Below are 21,579 nucleotides of genomic sequence, written 5' to 3'. Positions count from 1 at the left end.
TGGCTCCAAACGCAGGGGCGGGCTCGGTGGCGCTTCCGGGCTGGCGGGAAGTGGCTACCTCTGCAGTAAGCGGCTCTCTGGCGGCTATGGCCGCCGCGCACCGGCCGGGGTAAGCCGGTCCCGGGGAGCAAGGGCGCAGCTCGCGTTACTTTACACTCTGGTGGGGTAGAGTGGGGAGGCTCTGCGGGCCTTGCCGCTGTGCTCTCTGGGAGTTGTAGTGTACGGGCCGCGCGCGCGGTCACTGAGGGAGGGAGGTGGGGCCCTCCTCCTGAGCCGCGGCGGCGTGCCCTATCGCCGGTAAACCTTCGGCATTTGTTTCTATAGCCTAACACTTACGTGAGGCTTCGCCGTAGTTACTGCTGGTGGTGCCGGTTTTCCTCTTCGGCAGCGGTGTAACCAAGGATCTGCGACGGGGGAAGGCAGTTCAACCAATGTCTGTCTCAGGTTGAAAGACGTGAGGGAGCCAAGTTAAGGGGTCCCGTGCTGGGACTGCCTGAGGGGTCAGGATTGGGATTCCTCCCCTGAAGTCGTCAGGGTACCTTGACCTTTGTGTTTGCTAGTATGCAAATGTAAACATGACAGGAAAGCACAGGACGAATTCTAATGTTGCCATGTTATTTTTAGGAAGCCTTCTGACTCGACGTGGATAAAGTCAGGAAGAAAAAGATCTGTGCTTTTTGCCTAGCTGCATCAGAGTTGCCTGCCTGAGTACTCAGCTTTGCTGTAACCAACAAGCAGAAATGATAAGCTGCAAACTTGCAAAACATCTCTAGAAGAAAGATGCCTTGATTTTGAATTAATGTTCTCACAGTGTAAGAGACTGATTTTTATGCAAAAAGACTTTACCATTTTTTGTTTTCGTAACAGGCAGAAGGGACTCCAACAGCAAGCATTTTGAACCTGAGGCTTATACAGTGGGACAGTCTTTGGGCTTTTATAGTGGACATCCCCATGCAAACTGCATTTTCTCTTTTATAACTTCATTAGGTGCAGTGAGCTAATAGTGAGAGAATTTCTTCTTGTGATGGCACTGTTTTCTCAAACCAGCCTGCATGGTTTTCAAGCTTTGCTATGGAAGTGCCGTATGCTCTCACCTATTTCAGGATGTCCACAACTGTTCGCTGTTTCTTTTAGCATCCCCAGTAGGGAGAAGTTTAACTGTTTCAGTTTTATGACATCTTCCAGTGCTGCATTACCAGTGGGTCCCAAAGGAGCTGGTGTCGTTCCTTCCAAGAAAAGGTCCGAAATTGATTATGAAGAAAAAGCATGGGATAAAAAAGCCAAAGAAGTATCTGAAGGGAAACCCCACTCTTCTTCCTCTGTGACAGCTCCAAAGAAAGAGTTATTGACTCATGCTTTGTTAAAGCATCAGTTTACCAGCGTACAGCCTCCAGAAAAGCCTTTGCAGGCTGAGGAATGGAACAGACTGAGGGAAGGCTTTCAATCACCTGAAGTATTTGAAGAAGTGATGCTTAACAGTATGGTCAAACACAACAGCCCCATTGATGTGGCTAAGTCCTTGCTGACCTATGTGGCAAAGAGTTATGGTGACATTGAATATAAATTATTGGTCAAGTATCTGGTATTGTGTGTCCAGCAGAGGCAGGCTTCAGAAATTCTAGATGTGCATGATATAATGAAAGGCAGGTTTAAGATACTTGAAAGTGGGGCTTACAGCCTTATTATCAGGGGGCTGAGTAATTCAGATCAATGGAGGATGGCATTGACTATTTTGGAAGAAGTAAAAAAGATTACGATTCCCTCGCGAACACACTATGAGTCCTGTATCAAAGCAGCCAGCCGTCACCAAGAAATGAACCTCGCATTTGAACTTTACCATGAAATGCTGGCTAACAATTTGGTCCCAACCTTGGATGTCCTGCAGGCATTTTTTGATTTCAGCAGGGGTATGAAAGGTGCTGAGTTACAAAAAGAGCTGTTTGGTGTCCTTTTATATTTGAGAGACAACCAGTTATACCCTCACAAAACATTTATGCAGAGTATAAAGCTATGGTTTGAAAGGTAAATAATGTTTCAACAGCAAGCTCATGAGTATGGGTTTTAAATTATACAGATCAACTCTAATAGATCCCTCAACATCTCATTTTGGTTATTGCTTCTCCATGACAGATACATTGTCATGAAAAGATGCATTTTATTTTTGTTTTTTATTTTTATTCATAAATTAGTATAAAAATGTAAATTTCTTATTGATTTCACTTTTTCTTCAAAGATTTTATCCATTAAATGTTATTTCTTGGTATAGAAAGTAGGACACTGTGATGGGTCATGATTGTCCACAGTGTCTTTCTGGGGCTGGTACATAAGGAATATTGACACCTAAGAGGAGTTTCCCTATAATCTATTGGAGGGTAGAAGTAGTAAGTTATTTGAAAATTAGATAATTTCTTTCTTTAAAGGAAAGAGGCAGCAAATGTAGATTAAGTGAAGTTTAAATATTAACTTTGTATAGAATAATAGAAGAGAAATAATCTTAATAGGAGACGCTTTGTTTTAGCACAATATTTAGCAGACCATGGAGTTTCTTTTCATAAGTAGTGATGGTCAGACTCCACAGATGACAACTAGTTACGCTGTGCATTTTTTTGACTTTTGGCTTTGGTTTATGTGAGCTAAAGAGCCATTTTTAAAGTTACTCTTCCTGGATGGGAAATACGCCTGTGGAATGCACTGCCATTATTAGAATGGTTTATACTGCTGTCTCCTAGCTATTTTCATTCATAGCTAGTGAGCAGACAGTAGGTCTCAGTCAAGATGAGTAGAGAAGAACTTACCTGTAGCTGTGTGCTACGTGCACAGGAAACTCAGTATAATAAAAAGACCTTGACAAGGACACTGCATGGGCAATGAGTACATTGAAAAGCTATATATTACCTGTATATGGTGGCAAACCAGTAGTGCAAGCTGAAGTTAGAAAGTTAGGCAAACTGGGGAGCAACAAACTGGGGAGGTTGGTGTTGGTTCTCTGCATGCTGTTAAATGTTGGTTCTTTATATAATATTTTCAGCTGTTGCTCAATTTTATATGAATCTTTGTATGATTTCTTTACAGAGTAGATGATCGATAGGTCTTTTATTTCTAAATGTTGACCAAAATAAAATTACTCTTTATCTGTAATTCAGATATTGTTAAATAAGAATCTAATTATTTTATCTTTCCCTCTGTATGTGTTAGTATACCAGAAGGGAACTGGAGAGGACATCTAACCAACATTAAAGAAAGGTAAACGCAACATTCTATTTCAAAGTGAGATATTGTCTTGATTATTCTATCTTGAACTCTTTTTTTATAAGTATAAAAATATCTTTTGTTATATAAAAAAAAATATTTTAATCCTTGAGAATACGAACCTTTTTGTGTACATAGGATTCCCAGACTCCAGTTTCCAGCTCATTTTTGTGCATTAAACAAGACCCAACATGCACATTTGGAAAGGAGTTATGCTAAGCAGAGATAAGACAGAAAAACACAGATAAAAATAAGAGCTGCCATTTTCCTGGGTGGCTTATTGATTTACTGCTTAGGAATTAAAGATTTTTTTGGTTGGCTTTTTAATATCCATTGTTTAACACAATATTCACCAGAGCAGTGTTGATGGATATCAATGGATGTCTTGAAAACTGATACTGTTCACACACTGCAGTTAATGGAACGGCTCTCCCTTTCCACCTGATTTTCAGAGAAGACAGAATGATTTTAGGTTTTCACAGGAATAGCTTGGATATTCATTTCTATTACAGCAGTTTTGTTAATGACACTATATTCCTATTTTAAATGTTTATTGTTTGAAACCTAGTTCTGTGTTTTTGTAGCAATTGGGCAACTATAAATGTATTAATTATAAGCGTCTCCAATGGATTATGATTTTTTATGGTTGTTTACAAAAATATGCTGCATTGCTTGCTCTGAAGTAAAAGCAAATGCAATCTGCTGCTTTTGAACAGCATAACTTACTGTCCTAAGAGTAGGGGTTGTTCACTGTAAAATGGATTATTATTTATAGTGTGTGTTACTATACTGTATTACGATAAGTCACCACGTTTTAAACAACCTTTTTCAGCCTTTAGACATTTAAAATTCTGAAGCTTATTATCTTGGTTAAAAGATAATCTTACTGTCTGTGAACTCTGCTAGACTTTGAGAGTTAAACTGAGTTAGGTCACCTCATATTTTATCCTGGACTAAGAATATGTGAACAAAGTGGTGACAAGGTGCAAGTTATTTTCTGGTAAGTGTATGAACACTTTTTGTTTTGAAATAAACAAGTTTTAGGTAGTCTACTTGGATAAGTATTTGAATAAAATCAAAATAGTGTCCAGAAAAGAAAAAGAGTATCGGAATTTTGTTGTGTTTAAGTTAAATGGCTGCTGACAGAAAAGATCCTTAGGACTTAAGAAAGAAAAAAAGAAGTTTGTTGGTTGTTGGGGTTTATTTTGGTCCTAATCATAAAGGTTGAAGCCCTTAAGGTATCTCTGAAACTCATGTGATTGTTAATAGACTCGTCTCTGCAGCCAGCATAACTGATGTCTTAAGACATGAGTCTTGAGTTAAAAAATCCAGAAGAACTGTTTTTTTCCTAAATTGAGTTTGACAATTTAATAGTCTTATTCATAGGTTATTCTGATTTTGTATAAATGCTGGCAGTTGTAGCTAAGATGCTTGTATTAATGACATCGTCTTCCTCTATCATTGAGCTCCTAGTTTCTTTGACCTGTGACAGTTAGAAGCTTTAACCCCCTGCAGACAAACCTTGACGTTTGCTGACCATTTTTTCTTTAGGACTTACAGAAGCTTTACATTTCCAAGGTCAGCTTAGAAAGCTGCAGCTCCAGGTTTTTAAATCTGCATTAAAATTAATGTAGCATGTCAGACTTTATGTTTGATATGTAGGTGTCTTGATACTTTATCTCAAAAAAGTGGACCCTCAAAAAAGTAGTTAAATGGTCGATTAGATGTAAGGACAGCTGTTTATCCTACAGAGGCGAAAGCTGCCTTTACAGGAATCTCTTGGCATGCAATCATAAAATAATCAATGAGAAGTTACAAAAATGGCAAGTCATTTTAAAGCTACGGTTGTGGAAAAGCAGCAGTTAGACAAAGGATCCACTCTTGCAAGATGCTGAGTGTTTCCTGTGCTTGTTTCACTTCTGCTCCCTTTGTGAATCCACATTGAGAATTCACAAGAAGAAGCTTTCTTCAGGAGCTTTGGTTGTTGGTGGGTGGTTGGGGGGGATGATTTGTTGGGGTATGGGAAGGTTAGGGTTTTTTAAGTAATCTGAAAGTGGTAGTTGCGAAAGAATCCAGATTAACTATCAGACTGGACCTGAAATTTAGGCTTACTAATTTTGGAATAGTCTTATAGCAGTTTGTTAGGCCTTTCTGCTGCCAAACTGTGGAGTTCCTTAGTGCAATTAGATGTATTTAATGGTAACTTTACATCTATATGAGTGGCCTCATAATATAAGCAATGAGCCATATAAGTCTCACTGCTTATATTAATATGTAGGCTAAGGCTGCAGTGGTCACAGTGGCTTCACCAGCTGTAGTAGTGACAGTCCCTTGTTGGGATTCCATGTGTAACAGTTTTTGATTCAGTAAGTGCTCTGTCAACATTGCAATTAACGCAGTCTTGTCTTATGGTGTGTGCGTTAATGTATACTAGACATCAGTTGTTGGGGGAATTTAACCTTTCTGATTGCCATGGGTTTAGAAAATTACAGTGACTTAGCATCAGCGTCTCTGGGCTATCTCTCTGGAGACAGCCAGGGGAGAATAATTTGTTCTAAAGCTTAGAACTGAATAGTAGGATTTAAGCTTTTTTTTTTTTTCAAAATTGTGCTTGTGAAAATAAGATATTTGGATGGATTTAGAAAATAAATGGTTACTTCTTCAGTTCAGACTACTCCCCACTGGGTGAATACAGGCTTCTGAACAGAGCACGATAGAAAGGAAAAACGTGAAACATCAACAACATATCCTGCATATAAGATAAGCTTTAAGTGGGAGCAAGTGGTAAAAAAGTCATTGTTCATCAGCCAGTAAGAGCCAAAGACCCATTCAGACTAAATGTTGTCCTACTGCCTGTTGGAGAAGCTATTCTGTTTATATTGTTGGTACTGTGGCTGGAGTGTCCAGTCTGGTGATGAAGATGCAGGCTGTATCTCACATGTAATATTCTTGGCAGAAGTGCTTGAGAACGGACATGACTGACTATGAGTTTCCTTAATGTATGTCGATGTCCTATCTGGCCATTTCCTTTTCACGTAGTTATTAAAGAATTAAGCTTGGAAAAATTTCTAGGTTTAACTCACAGTCAGAGTTACAAGTCAAGAAGTGTATCCATGAAGCCTGTGTATATATCCATTTGTCATTAGACTGATCCAACTAAATCACATAAAAAGATTTCTAGTGACTTTAGTAGGTTTTGGATGCATGCGAGAAAGAGTACAATAATTTTCTGATGATTGTATTGTTGTGGCATTCTTGTGAAGAATTATCCTCATACACAGACATTCAGTAAGTTAGTAAAATTTAAGGTATCTCTTCTTTAAAAGTCTTTATCCTTTTATTTGTTTCACTATTATTACAGTGGACAGTGCCCAGTGTGCAACCATCAGCTGGAGGACAGCAGTCTCACTGAAGAGGAGTATAATAATCTCAGAGAAAAAATAATAAGGGATGTGATACATGGAACTGACACTTTCAGAAAGACAAGCCCACAGGTAGGTGTTTGCACACTGTCAGGTTCATTGGCTAGAGGGGGTATATACATACAGTTAATGTTTAAGTACTTTGAAACCACAAATCTTTTTTTTTTTTTTGCTTTAAACATTAATAAGCTGTTAGATACTGAAGTATCTGTGTATCTTTTTAGTTATTTTAATAAAATGGGTCTAAATCTTGACCTCATTCATGTTGCCTTCACTCTTACATTTTCAGTCATCTGTTAATGGATACTGAAACAATTAAAATGTAATTTTTTCTTTTACATTAAAAAACAATAAAAGGTATAGAAATCTTTTAACCCTTCAAAAGCTAAATTTTAAATACAGAATAAACCCCAGTAACAAGAACAAAAATTAAACATTTTGTACTTGGAGTTTGCAAAAAAGGAGGAGTCCTAGTGTTTCTGAAGTTCAGTATCATACCTGAAGCTTAAGTTCATGTGCTGAATATTAGACTTTTTTAATTGGGAAGCTGTTTGCCAGAAACAATTATGAACAAATCATCATTTTAGTCAACTTTCACAACCACTGACAAACCAACTGCCCCATAATTTTAAATACACAATTTCATATTTATAATTACAGTATACATCAGGAATATGAAGCTTTTCGAGGGTCATTTGAAACATATGAGAGGGCATAGCTCCCAGACACTATAATATACTGCAGTTCTTTTTGCATGGGGATTAGTGATTCAGCCTTAGCTATATGGAATGAAGCTGAGCTCCGCTAGATGGAGCACACGCCACATCTCAGCGTGGTTTTGCTTTACTTAAGTATTGATGTAATTTTGCTGTAGCTGGCACCTCAGTTCTGCATGGCTTCTGGAAATACGGAAGACACCAGGTTTAATTCTTCAGGCTTTCTGCAGACACAGACATTGTATAACAGTTACAGAAAAAAACTTGAAACAGTGTGGGGTGCTTGTACATGTAGCCTATTATTCAGAAATCTAATATCCACACAGGTTTTCTTCTCAGTTCAGGACTTTTAGCTGATTTAGCTGTGAGCTGTACAAGGGCGTAAAATTATCCTTCAAAATACAGCAATAATTTTAAGTATTTAATGGGTACTGCTGTTCTATAATATTAAACAAAAGGATGTGTTTTATTGCACAGTGTGCAACAATATCTGTTCTCTAAATGCCTTTGTGAAAATTACAGTTGGTTTATTAAAAAAAGGAACAACAATAAAACTTTTACTTCCGTAACCAGTTAACAGTCTTAGTCTGTGAAGTTTCATTTCTGTTCCTGTGGAGACCGCTGGCTTGAAAGTTTCAAATCTGTAAGGTACACAGGGTTAGATTAGGAATACCTGTTGAAAGCAGGAGATTTAGAAAGGGAGCTCTGGCTATCAGGATATTCACATCCTGCTGCGCAGTAGGGGAAATTATGTTCCCCCTGTTTGAGAACCTGATAGATCAAATGAATGCAATCTAATAAAACAAAGACTCAATACACTCTTAAGTTTTGATGTCAGTAGATTTTGTTAGTCCATGTGATAGCTGAAATCCTGTCTTTTACCACTCTGGTGCCACCCACTTGCTAGTTCTGTATCAGCAGGCAGTCACCCAGCAGCTGAATGGAGTTGAACTCTGTACAGCTTAAAGTCTGCTCCCTCAGTGAATTTTGAGCATGGATGTGTGGGTAGAGGCAAAACAGTGTTGTCATGTGTCAGATTTTTCCAGAAATAAATCTGGGACTTTTTAGTTGTCTTCGTGCTCTGAAAGCAGATGTGTGGTGATGAAAATGATGCTGCCCATTTTAGGTATGCCAGACAGTGTGACTTCTCCTCTAGCCAGGGTTTTCCAGAGGGGAAACTAGGTGAAAAGGCTGAAAATAGCATGTAAGCAAGTACATCGGAGAGGGGGGTTTCCATTTTCCAGTCACTTTTTGTAGTAGCCACAATTCAAATAGAAAAGACTTTTAGCTTTCTATTCCTTTACTCCTAACTAGTTCTATTTAGTGCGCCTGTGTTCCTTGCAATTAAATTATTACTCAGGGAAACAGTTTGAGTTGTTTGAGCTGTAAAAATTTTATTCCACTGTTTAAAATGGAATATGTAATGCATTGGAATCTTTTTGATTTTGGGTTTATTTGATTTTATTTCTCTCACTTAAGAGTAAGTGCAATCAGTAGGAAATCAAGAAGAAAGATTAGGTTTGTTGGGTCTGTTGTGCTGTGATTTAAAAAAACCCACAACCTAATCTTTTTTTCTAATTAGTTTTAGGAAGGAAAATTAAACAACTTAGATTTGTACATCAGAATGGTAGTGAACACGATTTACAAATACATTGGAAATATGGCTTGCCTGAATTATAAGGAAATGTTGGTTACCCATTAAAAATTCAGATCTTTATACACAGCTACTGAAAGGCCTATTAGGATGTCATACGATGATCTAATACAGCAAGTTGCCACCTTGCAGGCTGCTGTAGAAAGAGAACAATTATAAGACTATTGCCTTTTGTACAAGTGTCAATATGATATTTTCAGTTAGGTGCCTGTTTACTCTGACTGTATTTAATAGGGAGCTATGCCACTGAGCCTGAGATGATATAATTGGTGTACTGAGAGACAGAATCAACTTTTACTGGGATGACTTTCATGTCGCAGCTGCTCCCAGGTGTTTCTCTCAAATACCCACAGTGATTTCTTTCCTGTTATGACTACCTCATACCCATGATAAAGCTGAAATGACTGCTATGCAAGGGGAAGGTAATGGGGGGGATGTGTATGTACTGTCAAGAAAGCAGGAAGAGATGGGTTTGTGGGCATGTAAATTCCCCACATTAGATCTGGACTAAATGTATAAGGGGGTTTTACATGTTCTTCTAGAACATAAGAGACTGGAGCGAGAAGAGAAAGTGACCCATTCATGTCAGTGTTACTTTGCAACTGAATGAGATTGTGCTATTTCCAAGGAGCCTTAAAAGAAGCTCTCTTACTTTTAGATTGATGCCTTTTCTGTAATGCTTTGGTTCTCCTTCCACATATGAATATTTCCCAGCTCCATGATTTGCCCCAAAGCCCTGTGTAGTATGTATCAGTCCTGTTCAGAATGGATTAGTTTATTACTTCCAAAACCCCTAGGTACTATGAACCCTTAAGACCATGTCTGACACAGTCTGCCGTAACTTCACCTGGCAGAGTCTTCATTCCCAGCTTCTAGTGTGAACTTATTCTTCTGCCTGCCTTGGTGGTCAGTCAGCTAAATTGCCTGCACTTGAACAAATTTCCAAAGTGAGCTACCCTGCGATGCCTGAGTGATGATGGCTGTCAGTCTTGCACCTGGATGTCATAGCTGCTTTGCTCAGGGAGAAGAAGGCTAGTCAATTTAGTTAGGCCTGGGGAGTATACTAAGAAGGTAGGGCCTGAAAACACTTTCCCAGCAAACAGCTGATACTGTGTGCACAGTGTGTGCCACAGCCCAGGCTATGTGTGCCCTTTACCTTCTCTTTCTTTATTCCCACATATGTTAGCTGCTCCTGGTCACTGCTAGGAAACAACTTTCTGTGGGGAGGAAGCATGGAAGGAAGGGGAAGGCGAGATGGAATTTCTCCTGTGGGTTCATGTGCCCCCTTACCTCCCACGTGTGTGCCACACTGCAGTAAAGGGATCAGATTCCTTGGATAAGTGTTTTTCCTCTAGAGTAGGAGTGCAGAAACTTGGCATGTTGCTGAATGCTGCAAAGCCTCTTGCACTGGAATTGGAGTCATTTTGGGCAGGAACACATTAGTTCCTCAGGTTTTGCAGAATAGAAGATTGATGACCAAGTCTATTGCTGCCTTGTTGCTGTTTTTTAGTTACGGGAAGAATATGGTCTAGGTACGGAGATATGGGTAGGGTTAGTATTGCAACTGCAATTTAATGTATTGATATCAAGCCTGCAGGGTCCTGGATCATGAAGATGTCATAGGAGTCTAGGGGAACCTGTAAAGATGAGACATTTGCAGATAGGGTTGAACAGCTGCTGCTTTTCCCCCTCCCCCCTGCCCAGTTCTCTGTTAGTATGGGCCACTGGACTTAGTCAGGAGAGGTTTGGTATTTGGTAGGGCAGGATCCTGCATTGCCTTTAGAGCAAAGCTTGCTGCTACATCTTGTAATATCCACAAGGATGGAGGAGAGCTGGTCTCAGTGGGGATCAGGGTGAGCTGTGGGTTCATTTCAGTTTTAGTTTGCCTACAACTGAAGTTAGTTTGAGGGCAAGAGAGAACACTAGCCTCAGAGCTTGATCCACTGTTCAGTCTTGTAGGTCTAGTAAGCACAGAATAAAGACAGGCAATGGGTTATGGCCAGTGTTGAGACAATTGCAGTAGCAGAGTGCTCAGAGTTTGAGAGCACTGCAGGCCAAGCTGCAACTTTCATCCTGCTTACTTTCTGTCCTCTTGCCTCCATTTAGTTCAGGGTGGATATTACACTTTTCTTGTGATATGATCTACCAGTGGAGAAGGAACTCTGAGGAAGCAAAGAGAGGGGAAGAGAGGAAACCAAATGGGAAATGGGTGGTGAGAGACAAAGGCAGTTGTAATTTTTCTAAGGTTTCTCTTGTGTATTCCCTTAACCCAGAGGCTCCCGATATTGGAAGCATACAGAAGCACAGTCATTTGGCAGGAGGATAAAAGACTTAGCTGCTTCCTTAACAGCAAGAAATAGATCTAGATTAAAACATTATAAATTCAACACATATTTCTTTCCCTCAGTTACCTCAGTGTTAGAGAATCTTTCTTGGGGATGGGTCAAATCTGGTGGGGTGGTCCACAGTCCTCTTTTCTCAATTCACATAGCAAAGAACGAGCTGGGATTTTGTTCAGGTCACTTGGTCTCCTCTGCCATCAAAATTAGGCCACTATGCAACACAAGAATGTTCTTTTCTTCCAATCCACTGTCTAAACCTGTTTCATTGTTCTCTGCAGTCTTTTTAAGCTACTACTTTGTCAAATCTGTATTTGGAATTCTTCTAATGTGATGAATTCTTCATATTCCAGTTAGTGCAAGCAAGTAAGAAAAATCTGGTTCTAGTCCTTTTTTTGTTTTTGAACACCAGTTGCTTGGTTAAAATGCAGTTGCTAACCTTAGCATGTTCCCACTGTATATCACCTGAAGATCTTGCTAAGGGAAATACAAACATGGGTTGCTGATGCAGGGTTTTTTTATCAGATCTGTATCTTCCTTACATTAACTAGAATGTAAAAAGAAATTGAGAGAAATAGAAAAACCTGAAGACTTTTGCAAAGGTTTAAGAGTGGCATACCTTGATAAAGTATTTCTTTTTTCCTGTTCGTTAGCTGATTACAGGGGCAGACAGGGCTATAACCTTGAAGTCAGAACAGTAACTTTTAAATAAAGAATTAAACTAATCTGAGTTATCTGAATAGCTGATTTTTGAGATTACTTTATCAAGAACCTCTTGCACACCCAGTCACATACTTGCAGCTCATTCATTCCACTAAGGAGATTCTTGAGACATGTTTACATAATGCAGGCTTCATATACCACCATCCTCTGGTTAAGTGTTCAATGTCTCCAAAGATTGCTAAGTTATGTGATAATACTTCTAAAGTAAAATCAGTGTGAGCAAATGTTGATTTAAGACACTTTGAAATATGTTACCTTGTGGAACTTGAGCATTTGGTCTGTTACCAAAGGTCCTTCTAAGCTGGGGAGCTGGTCTCCAGCTGTGGTCAAAGACAGATTCTTCTGATGCTGCAGAGGCCTATGTGGAATTGTCTAATATAAGGCTTCACTATACTATATGATAATTAGAACAGCTTAACAAGTTTATAACAGTTTTAGGTTATCTAGCCAATGCTTTATGTCTTAGGATTTGATTGGATTTGTTTTAGAACATAAGCAATTTCAGCAGATGTTTTCATTACACTGTGTTATTTAAGTTTTAAAGTTTCTTCAGAAATCTGTAAAAATAAGTGCACTTTTTTCCTGTATCATGCATTGTTTCATCTTTCTGATGCTAAATTTAATTGGCTCTTCATGACTGGCTTTGCTTCTGTGCCATCCCCTTTCCTAAATATCTGTAAAATGTTTCATATATATGGGAAGTAGTATAGAACTTTGAAAGATGTTGCTAGTTTTTTAGCATGACCATTTGTTTTTTTTTCTGTCCTTTTTTAATGCTATATTTAGTTCAGTGGTTTAGCAGCTTGTTAATGGAGTCTTGTGTCAGGGTTGGTGTGTTTTTTAATCTAATTAATGCTATCTGGTTCTATTTTACCTGCTTCTTCATTGACACAAGGAAAGAATTTTTAGGTAGTCTTCTGCAAAAGCTGAGCACAATAAACTCTGACAGATCATATTATTCCAGAGGGCTGGTGCAATTTTTAGTGATCAGTTCAACCCTATTGCAGTGTACTCTGCTGGGTGCATGGGTTTATTTTTCTGGATTGTTTCTAGAAATTAAAATAGGGGTACAACATGTGGTGCTATTCAGCTCCCCAGAACAGTTGCGTGAGATTGAAAATATTAGCATATGCATTTGGTAGCAATGTGATTTTGAAACTACTGTAACTAGCCTTACCACCCTGCCAGCTCTTCATTCCTGCCTCCTCTTGCCCCGTCAGGAAACAAGTGAGCACAGCCCCATGGAAAACGGTACAAACCTAGGTGGCAGTATACTGTTTTGTGTTCTTGTGGGTGTTTTTTCAGCTAGATCAGTTCCTTGTTCAGGTTCGCTTCAAATATTTGTACCAGCATAGCAGAGTAAGCAGCATGGAGGTATACCTGACTGCCTGATAGCATTTTTCCACATGGATATTATGGACTGTCTGTAATTAAATGCTAGTCTGACTAACTTAACTTCAAATGGTGTCATTTCTATGAAGTTTATCATGCATTGCTTTTATATTATTCCACTGTCTTTCTATAATGCCTCTTACATTGTGTTTAAGCATTCAAGTCAATTTTTTCCTGGTTTAGCATCCTGTTAGGTTGCTTGCCCTGAGACAAAAAGTTTTCAGAATAGAATCGTAGAATGGTTTGGGTTGAAGGAACCTGAAAGATGATCTAGTTCCAACCCCCCTGCCATGGGCAGGGACGCCTCACACTAGATAAGGTTGCTCAAAGTCCTGTCCAACCTGGCCTTAAACACTGCCAAGGATGGGGCATCCACAGCTTCTGTGGACAGCCTGTGCCAGTGCCTCACCACCCTCACAGTAAAGAATTCTCCCTAATGTCTAATCTAACTCTGCCTTCTTTCAGTTTAAAGTGATCCTCTCTTGTCCTATTACTACATGGCCTTGAAAAAAGTCTTTCTCCAGATTTCTTGTAGGCCCCTTTAGGTACTGGAAGTCTGCTATAAGGTCTCTGCAGAGCCTTCTTTCCTGCAGGCTGAACAACCCCAGCTCTCTCAGCCTGTCTTCATAGGAAAGATGCTCCAGCCCTCTGATCATCCTCATGGCTCTCCTCTGGACCCACTCTAACAGGTCCACGTTCATCTTGTATTGGGGGCCCCAGAGCTGAATTCAGTACTACAGGTGGGGTCTTAGTAGAGTAGAGGGGAAGAATCACTTCCCTTAATCTGCTGGCCACACTCCTTTGAATGCAGCCCAGCACATGGTTGGCTTTCTGGGCTGCAAGTACAATAATGTTTTTAATTTTGAAAGCACTGTGAATTCAGAATATTTCTGCCTTTGAAAGGTTTTTTCTGTTTGTTTGTTTTAAAAGAAAGCTTGGCATGGTGCATTTCTATACTCTTGTACTTAACGATGGCAGCCTCGCAAAGATGAGGGCATTTTTCCCCTAAGGACAGCAGCAGAAACTGCTTGTTCCTCCATGTTAAGTGTGCTTAGGAAGGACATTTCAGAAGTGCATTGCCTGAATTGTTGGTGGACAGGTTTTGTGCTGGCCTTGTGACTGACCCTCTGCCATCTGATGTAGGCAGGCAAGAACAAGTCCTGCGGCAGCACTGTCTGCAGGCAACACAGAGCATATCTCAGCCATGTCGGTGTGCCTGTGAATACTTTCCTGTTTGTGACAGTGTCTCTGAAGGCTGCAGCCACAGGAGTTCGTGACTCCTGGAGTATTTGTTAGCTCTAAGAGCATGTAACAGAGGGCAAACAAACAGTATGCAATCCAGAGTACATAGTGTTACTATACACAATACTGAGAAAAGCCTTCCTGCATATAAGGGTTCGAAGGGGATTTCCAGGCTTTGAAACTGAGGGAAATATTCAAACCCTTCAGGCATAGCAACAAACAGATTTAAAAGTACTCCAACAAGGCGCCTGTAAAAGAAAATTGGCTGGATTTCAGTTTGACAGCTGAATTTTGTTTCTCACACTCTAATGCTCATTCCTGTTTTTCTTCTGATACCAAGAAACAGTGCTGAAAACAAAGCAACCCCCCTCGCTTTGTGTTTTATACAACTGTTAAAAAGTGAATGTTTTCACTTCTCTAAAAGCTGCTTTTACGGTATTGAAAAACACCCTGTTTGATAATGAGGGTAGAGTTACACAGTACTTAAGAGCAGTATAATATTCTGTTAATTAGAATTTGCTCTTTCCCTGCACTTGAATATATTGTTATTTAATATGGAGAGGGGAAACACAGCTTTTTCTGTTGTACAAAGCTTAAACTATTGTGAATGCTTCTGGCAACAATATATGTTGAATACTGTAGTTTTGCACTTAGTTTGACTTCAATGTCTCCACCATTCCTGATAAGTGAGCATAAACATTATTGTTTAGAAAAAGTGACAAGCAGCCTTTTCTGCAGTGATTTGAGTAAGTTTTATTATGTTTTTTTTCTACCCCCCCCCCTTTTTTTTTCTTTTTCAAATACCATGTGTTGGCATGAGCATAATAGCCTTTCTTGTATTTAAAAGTCCTCTATGATTTCCTCATGTATCTCCTTTGTATGTTATTTGCTTTGGGTTTTGGCATGTAGATCAGGAGATGTTTTGGATACTTGAAGAATTTGAGCAATACCATGATTTTTATTTCCAGTTGCCAACATATTTCATATTCAGACTTGAGGAGAAAAGTGCTCAAGTGACCTAACTTTTCTGTGATCTGAAACATGTCATACTCTTACATCTGTTACAGACATTAAAATTATTTCAGAATACTCATTTGAATTACTGTCATTGCTCTTATCAAAGTACATGCTTGTGTTTGGCTATGTTTTCTTTGTTTTGTCTTCATTGTAATGTTTATTTCTGTGTTAACCATATTTAACATAGTAAATCTGTGAATACTAATAATGAATTCCACTCCTCATTTTTGTTGTGCTTTTGAGGCTTGTACTGTGTGTGTGCACTGGTATTGCAAGAAAAACACATTTCTGTTTATAAAGGTATTACAGAAGTTGAAATACTATTAATACTCTTACAGAAAAGTCCTGTCTTCAGATTTATTGCTACTGCTGTCACACAGCCAATATTACAGGCCCTGTAAGCCAGACTTTTGAAGTCTGAGGTCACACTTTTTTGAATTTTTCAGTGAACTTTTTAAAATGGCAAAGCCAATCTTCTTTCCTTTCTCCCTCTCCTTCTCCCTCTCCCTCTCCCTCTCCCTCTCCTTCTCCCTCTCCTCTTCTTCCTTTCCTTCTCAAACGGTAATTCCTAACTTCTGTTTTTTTTAAAAAACCAACCTCTATCTGTTGTTTTGCTGCAATACCCCCAGTTGAGAGATAAATGTCATAAGGTGTTGTAGTTTCACAGTCCGGTCAGTTCCCATAGGTAGCCCTGGCTATGCTAAAAGGTGATCCCCATAGTCTCACAAGGCTCATTCTTATTCCATGTCCTGGCTTGATTTTCTTGCCAGGACAGACCTCTATGCTTTGACCTGAATAGAAGAGCTGTTACAGGCTAAAGACTGTTATATTGGCTCAGTTCATCCATTTCAGTCTTTATCCATGTGCCAACAAATGTGTATGTGTAGATAGAGAAGGGGACAAGGCTAGTAATGAATGGCTGAGAGAAAGGAGAAGATAGCAACACCTCTTTCTGTGGCAGCACCAGTATGTACCAATATAAAATGATGGTGAAATAGCACAAGTCATCCAGCTGGTGTGGAATACCAAAGAAATGTGAGACTCTTTTGGGCACTTGCTGAGATGGGAGTAGATCTGAGCCACCCACATGCCAGCGGTTAAACAAAAAGTTGGTTCAAATGTCCTTGATTCTTCACATCAAGATAAATTCCATCATGGGTTTGTTACGGTTCACTCTTAGTTCCAAATTGATTTGCTAAGAGATGTTTTCTTAGCAGAAGGTGTGATGAATCATTTCTAATGGTTGCGTAGTTGGCATTCCCCTATTTTCCCAGCTAGGCAATGAATGAAATCAGGTGGGATTTTTTAAAATTCCCTTTTCTTCTGTACATGGTGTGAAACTGGACATCACTGGAGCCTCCCATGAGCACCCTGCTGCATTGCACATATTCCTGCTGCAGGGATGCATGTTCCTGAAGTAACAGCCTGGATGCATTGCAACAGTTCCCTGTGGCTCCCGAGCACTAAGAGGATCATGTCAATAAGCAATGATGCATGTGTTTTTTATGGCTTGGCCCTTCAGTTGTGAACTCTGTTGAAGCAACTTTGAGTAGCATTTCTAAGGCTGGGAGAATGGACTTTTCCTCTGAAACTTGTATGACATGTACGCAGTCATATCAGGCTAGAAATCAGTGTAAGGTTTGCTGTGTTCAACAGAAACGTTTTATTACTTGTTGGCGTGTTGAAGGGATTCATCAGAAGAGCCCCTTGTTGTGTTTCTCAGAACATTTCCCTGTAGATATGTATGTATGTAAATGGTCCATTTGGAAGGGGAAGCCTGTATGAATAGCTCACTTCTTTTTGCCTAAATAATGACAACCTTAATGTCACCGTTGTACTGCATTTACAATTACTGTGTCTAGTTTCTCTTGATCAGCTGTACCCTAGCTGCATCTGTGCTCTACTTCATTTACTGCTTATAAACATCTTACAGTTGGTTAGTGAGGGAAATATCTTTAGAGAATTGTGAGTGAATCAACTCTATATTACTGTGGCTGTAAGATCTGCATAAAATCCAGACAAATCGTGATCTTTGAATGATAAGCATCCTTCACATTGTTTACTTTCTCTCTTTGTGGTGGGTTGACCCTGGCTGGATGCTAGCTGCCCATCAAGCCTCAGTCCCCTCTTCAGCAGGACAGGGGTCTGGGGGGGGAGGGAGGGAGTGAGAGAAAAAAAGAAGTTGAAAAACTTGTCAAGATAAAGGCAGTTTAATGAAGCAAAAGTAAAGGCTAGTGTGCGGAAGCAAAAGAATGCAGATTTATTCTCTACTTCCCATCAACAGGCGATGTCTGGCCACTTCCCAGGAAGCAGGGGTTCAGTATGTGCAGTGGTTATTCTGGAAGACAAGCATCATAATGAATGCCCCCCACCCACTTTCTCTTAGCTTTCATAGATCAGCAGATGCCGTATGATATAGAATATCCCTTTGGTCTCTCTGGGTCAGCTGTCCTGACTATGTCCCCTCCAAGATCTTGCCCATCCCCAGCCTGCTGCTGAGGCGGGAATGTTGGAGAGGCAGCTACCACCTTTCTAGCTATCAATACAAAGCACAGCACTGTGAGGGCTGCTATGGGATAAATTTAACTCTGTCTCAGCAGATAAAATACACTCTTATAGTGTGTGTTTGAATAACCTTTTCTGCTGCACCTGGATGATGTAGCCTGCTGCTTCTTCCCAGGCTTTGCACTTTTCTTTCACTGTATCTAGAGAGGATGGGAAATATGGCCACTTGAAAATTGTCTCTCAGGGGAGCAGCCTGGATCTTCTCTGTCATTCTTCATGTTTTGGTGTAGTTTTTTTTTTCTGGAAAGGAGCATTCTTGTGTGTTGCTGTGGAAATATGGATAGTGAAGAGTAAATGAACCGATCCTTTGGGATTTTTAGTCCATCTAAGGCTTTTCACTGGAGCCTTCTGTATATGGTGACATAAATTAAACTTGGCTATTTGTCTTCTGCACTTACTCTGCTGTTAACTCCTCATTTCCTTGTGTGGATAAGCATCTCCTGTACCAGCAAACCATCTCTCCCTGTGTATTGCACAATTTACTGGTAATGAGGCAAAACAATTGAGCATATCTGGGAAGCTGGCAGAAACACACTGCCAGGCACCTGTTGAGAATGGAGGAGAGGGCAGAGAAAGGTGGGGTGGCCAAGGTTACAATGCTGAAAAAGCTGCAGCACCTCCCCACCTCCAAAAGTAAACCACAGAGAACTCAGAGCTGGCTTCTCAGAGGTGCAGAGACTATCCTGGTCCCTCTCAGCAGGACCCTCCTGGCAGTTCCTGCTCCATCTGCCTTGCTGGGAGAGAGGGAGCCAAGCAGAGTACGCAGAGGGGAGTACTGACCCACCAAGCTCCTCTGCTGCTTCCCCAACTCATACTGTAGTGTTCCCTCAACAAAGCACTCCACTCTGCCCATCAGGGAAAACTCACCCCTTCAGGAACTGCTTTAGAACTATTGTCACTTGAAATAAAATACCACTTTAAAAGTTCTCCACAAAGTGTTTGTTTTGTATTGAACCAAGCCCTTAAAAACAAGATTACATGTACACTATACTTTATAAAAATGGCTACTTGACTGTAGCTATGTTACTTCAAATAATACTGGCATTTGTTGACATTAGGAAAACAATGCTCTATTGGAGTGTTTTCACCTGGTTCTACTTCCTTTTGTCTTTTCTATCTTCACTCATCTTTGTCTCAAAGCTCTCCTGTTTTAACTTCATTCAGTCTCTGCATATTTTCCATCCTTTTATTTTTCCCATGTTTCAGATAGCCACTCAGTATTCTGATTTTGAGCCATGGGGAAGTCTACTGCATGGCACAAGTCTGAAGTCAGGAATCCTTGTTGTTTGGGTTTGCATTTATTTATACTCCCCCTCCCTGCCACTGCCTTTGCTAGTGATTTTCTGTGTCTTGGTGTCCCTGTCAGGTGGCAATAATATTCATCTATATAAAATACATTAAGATTGGGGCTGGGGGGTAGGGGGAAACACTTCACAAGTGCCAACAATTTGTTTGAGATGATAATTTTCTTGCCCAGCTTTTTATGCTTTCTCAATAATAACATTTAAGCCATGAAGAAATGAAAGATAACATAAAATTCTGATTCTGATGGTGCTAGACTGAGCCCTGTGTTGTCTGTGTTCTCATCGGTGTGCTTTTGACCAGTACATCTCTGTTCACTTGGAAATTATGCCTGGAATTTTAACATCTGAGTGAGGCATCCTTATCTTACTTGATGGTTTGTGCTTTTAATACAAGTAACCCTCTTCCTGGTATAATTTGTCTTAAGCATTCTGACTAAATTTGAAGTCAGTGATCATTTGTAACTGCCTAACAGCAATGTATTTTCTGGACAAATAAATTCTTTCTTTCATTTGTTTCTCTGAGGAAGAATGAAATATATTGTTTGGATGCTGAGGGGATGTTTTTTATTTAGACTTACATGTTGCCATATGGCTAAATGAGAGAAAACAGGATTAGAAGAGTTTTCTTGAATTTAGAGCAGAAGGCATGAAATTGCAGTTGTTTTGAGTTCCTATAAAAATTCATTTATAGCCTGGGGCTGTGAGACCTCTGTTACCAATAAATAAGTCTTTTTTGTTAGTAAAAAGGTCATTTATGAAATCAGGTCACTGCCCACCAGGATGGCTTAGGGTTCCTGTGCCTATTAAAACCAGTCAGAAGCAGGAAGTAGGAATTTTACGCAAGGGTCTGCTAAAAACACTAAATCTTTCCTCAAAAATCAAGGGAGAAATTCCTGAAGATTTTATTAAAACTTTGTATTCTGTACTCTTCCTGTGGGGGTCTCAAGCCTAAGCAATTGTGGTTTTCCTGCCATTGAAAGGAGTAGATGGATGCTGTTGGTTTGCTCAATCGCTGCATTATGTTTCTGACCTAGTAAGAAAGTCCATTGGTTTGCTAGCCTTAAAGCTGCGTGTTTCTCACAAGTGAAATGCTGTGTTTCTAAATGTATGCGTATGTAAATATTGGATGGCATTCAGAGATCTCAGAATTCCTACAGAGAAACTAACTATGATGCTTATTTTACACTTGGAAATGTTAAGATTAATAGCCTCACACTACTGGTTTGTAAAGTTGTTTTGTTTTGCAGCTGTGTGTAACAATAACTATAGCATGTATCTTTATAAAAGTGTACAGTTTGGATTGTAATTCTGAAAATCTGGATGACTGTAAACTTTTGAGTCTTAGTTGTAATGTAATTTAAAATGATATTTTAAAGTATCTAATGTAACACGGCTTTTAAGGATTTGTGTATGTGGTTGGTTTACCAAATATGCAAGTAAAGATGTGAGGTGTAACCAGCAAAAGGAAAGTGAGAGATTTAGGCTTCGTTTCTTTTCTTTTACTACAAAATGAATGAATTCTCCTTCTGTTAACATAGTCTTCCCCTGTATGTGTTCGTTTGTTTGTTTCAGGAATTTGAAGCCTTTCAAAAATTTGTGGAAAATCGACTTCCATTTGATATTGTTATTGATGGACTCAATGTTTCCCACATAAATGCCAAAAAGATGCAGTGTGAAAATGTAAGTGCTGGTTAAATATTCACCAAGAGTTTCATGTATGCTGATTGTACTGTAAACCAGTGAGTGCCTCATTATTACTTATCCTCTTGAGGAACTGATCAGGCAATTTTGTAGCACATGTTACAACAAAATTCAAAGTTATCTAGATTTCATACATTAAAAATGATCTGTGGGAAGATGGTTTTTCTTACATATTTGACTGCGTTAGCCATAAAAAAAATCATACCTAAATTTCCTCATGTATCCAGTGCTCACAGTTGGAGCTAAGATACTGGT

The 21,579-nt window shown here is 39.5% G+C and overlaps 1 protein-coding gene across 3 annotated transcripts in view; it reads left to right on the top strand.

Moving 5' to 3' along the window:
- The first annotated feature begins 27 nt into the window (after positions 1-27).
- The window catches only part of PRORP (protein only RNase P catalytic subunit), a 45,971-nt gene continuing 24,419 nt past the window's right edge, over positions 28-21,579 (top strand). The window contains exons 1-5 of one of the 3 annotated variants that reach the window (XM_005149308.2): positions 28-109; positions 625-2,022; positions 3,196-3,243; positions 6,611-6,743; positions 21,196-21,303. In XM_005149308.2, the coding sequence (XP_005149365.1) occupies positions 1,025-2,022; positions 3,196-3,243; positions 6,611-6,743; positions 21,196-21,303 (1,287 nt within the window). In that variant the 5' untranslated portion in view covers positions 28-109; positions 625-1,024. Of the gene's footprint in view, positions 110-461; positions 536-624; positions 2,023-3,195; positions 3,244-6,610; positions 6,744-21,195; positions 21,304-21,579 lie in introns of those variants that run through there. The other 2 variants (XM_031049132.2, XM_031049133.1) reach the window with 2 other exon arrangements.

Source organism: Melopsittacus undulatus, chromosome 4, assembly GCF_012275295.1.
Source record: "Melopsittacus undulatus isolate bMelUnd1 chromosome 4, bMelUnd1.mat.Z, whole genome shotgun sequence".
Taxonomy (NCBI): Eukaryota; Metazoa; Chordata; class Aves; order Psittaciformes; family Psittaculidae; genus Melopsittacus; species Melopsittacus undulatus.
The sequence above is the reverse complement of the archived record's forward strand: the minus strand, read 5'-3'. Positions and strand labels throughout refer to the sequence as shown.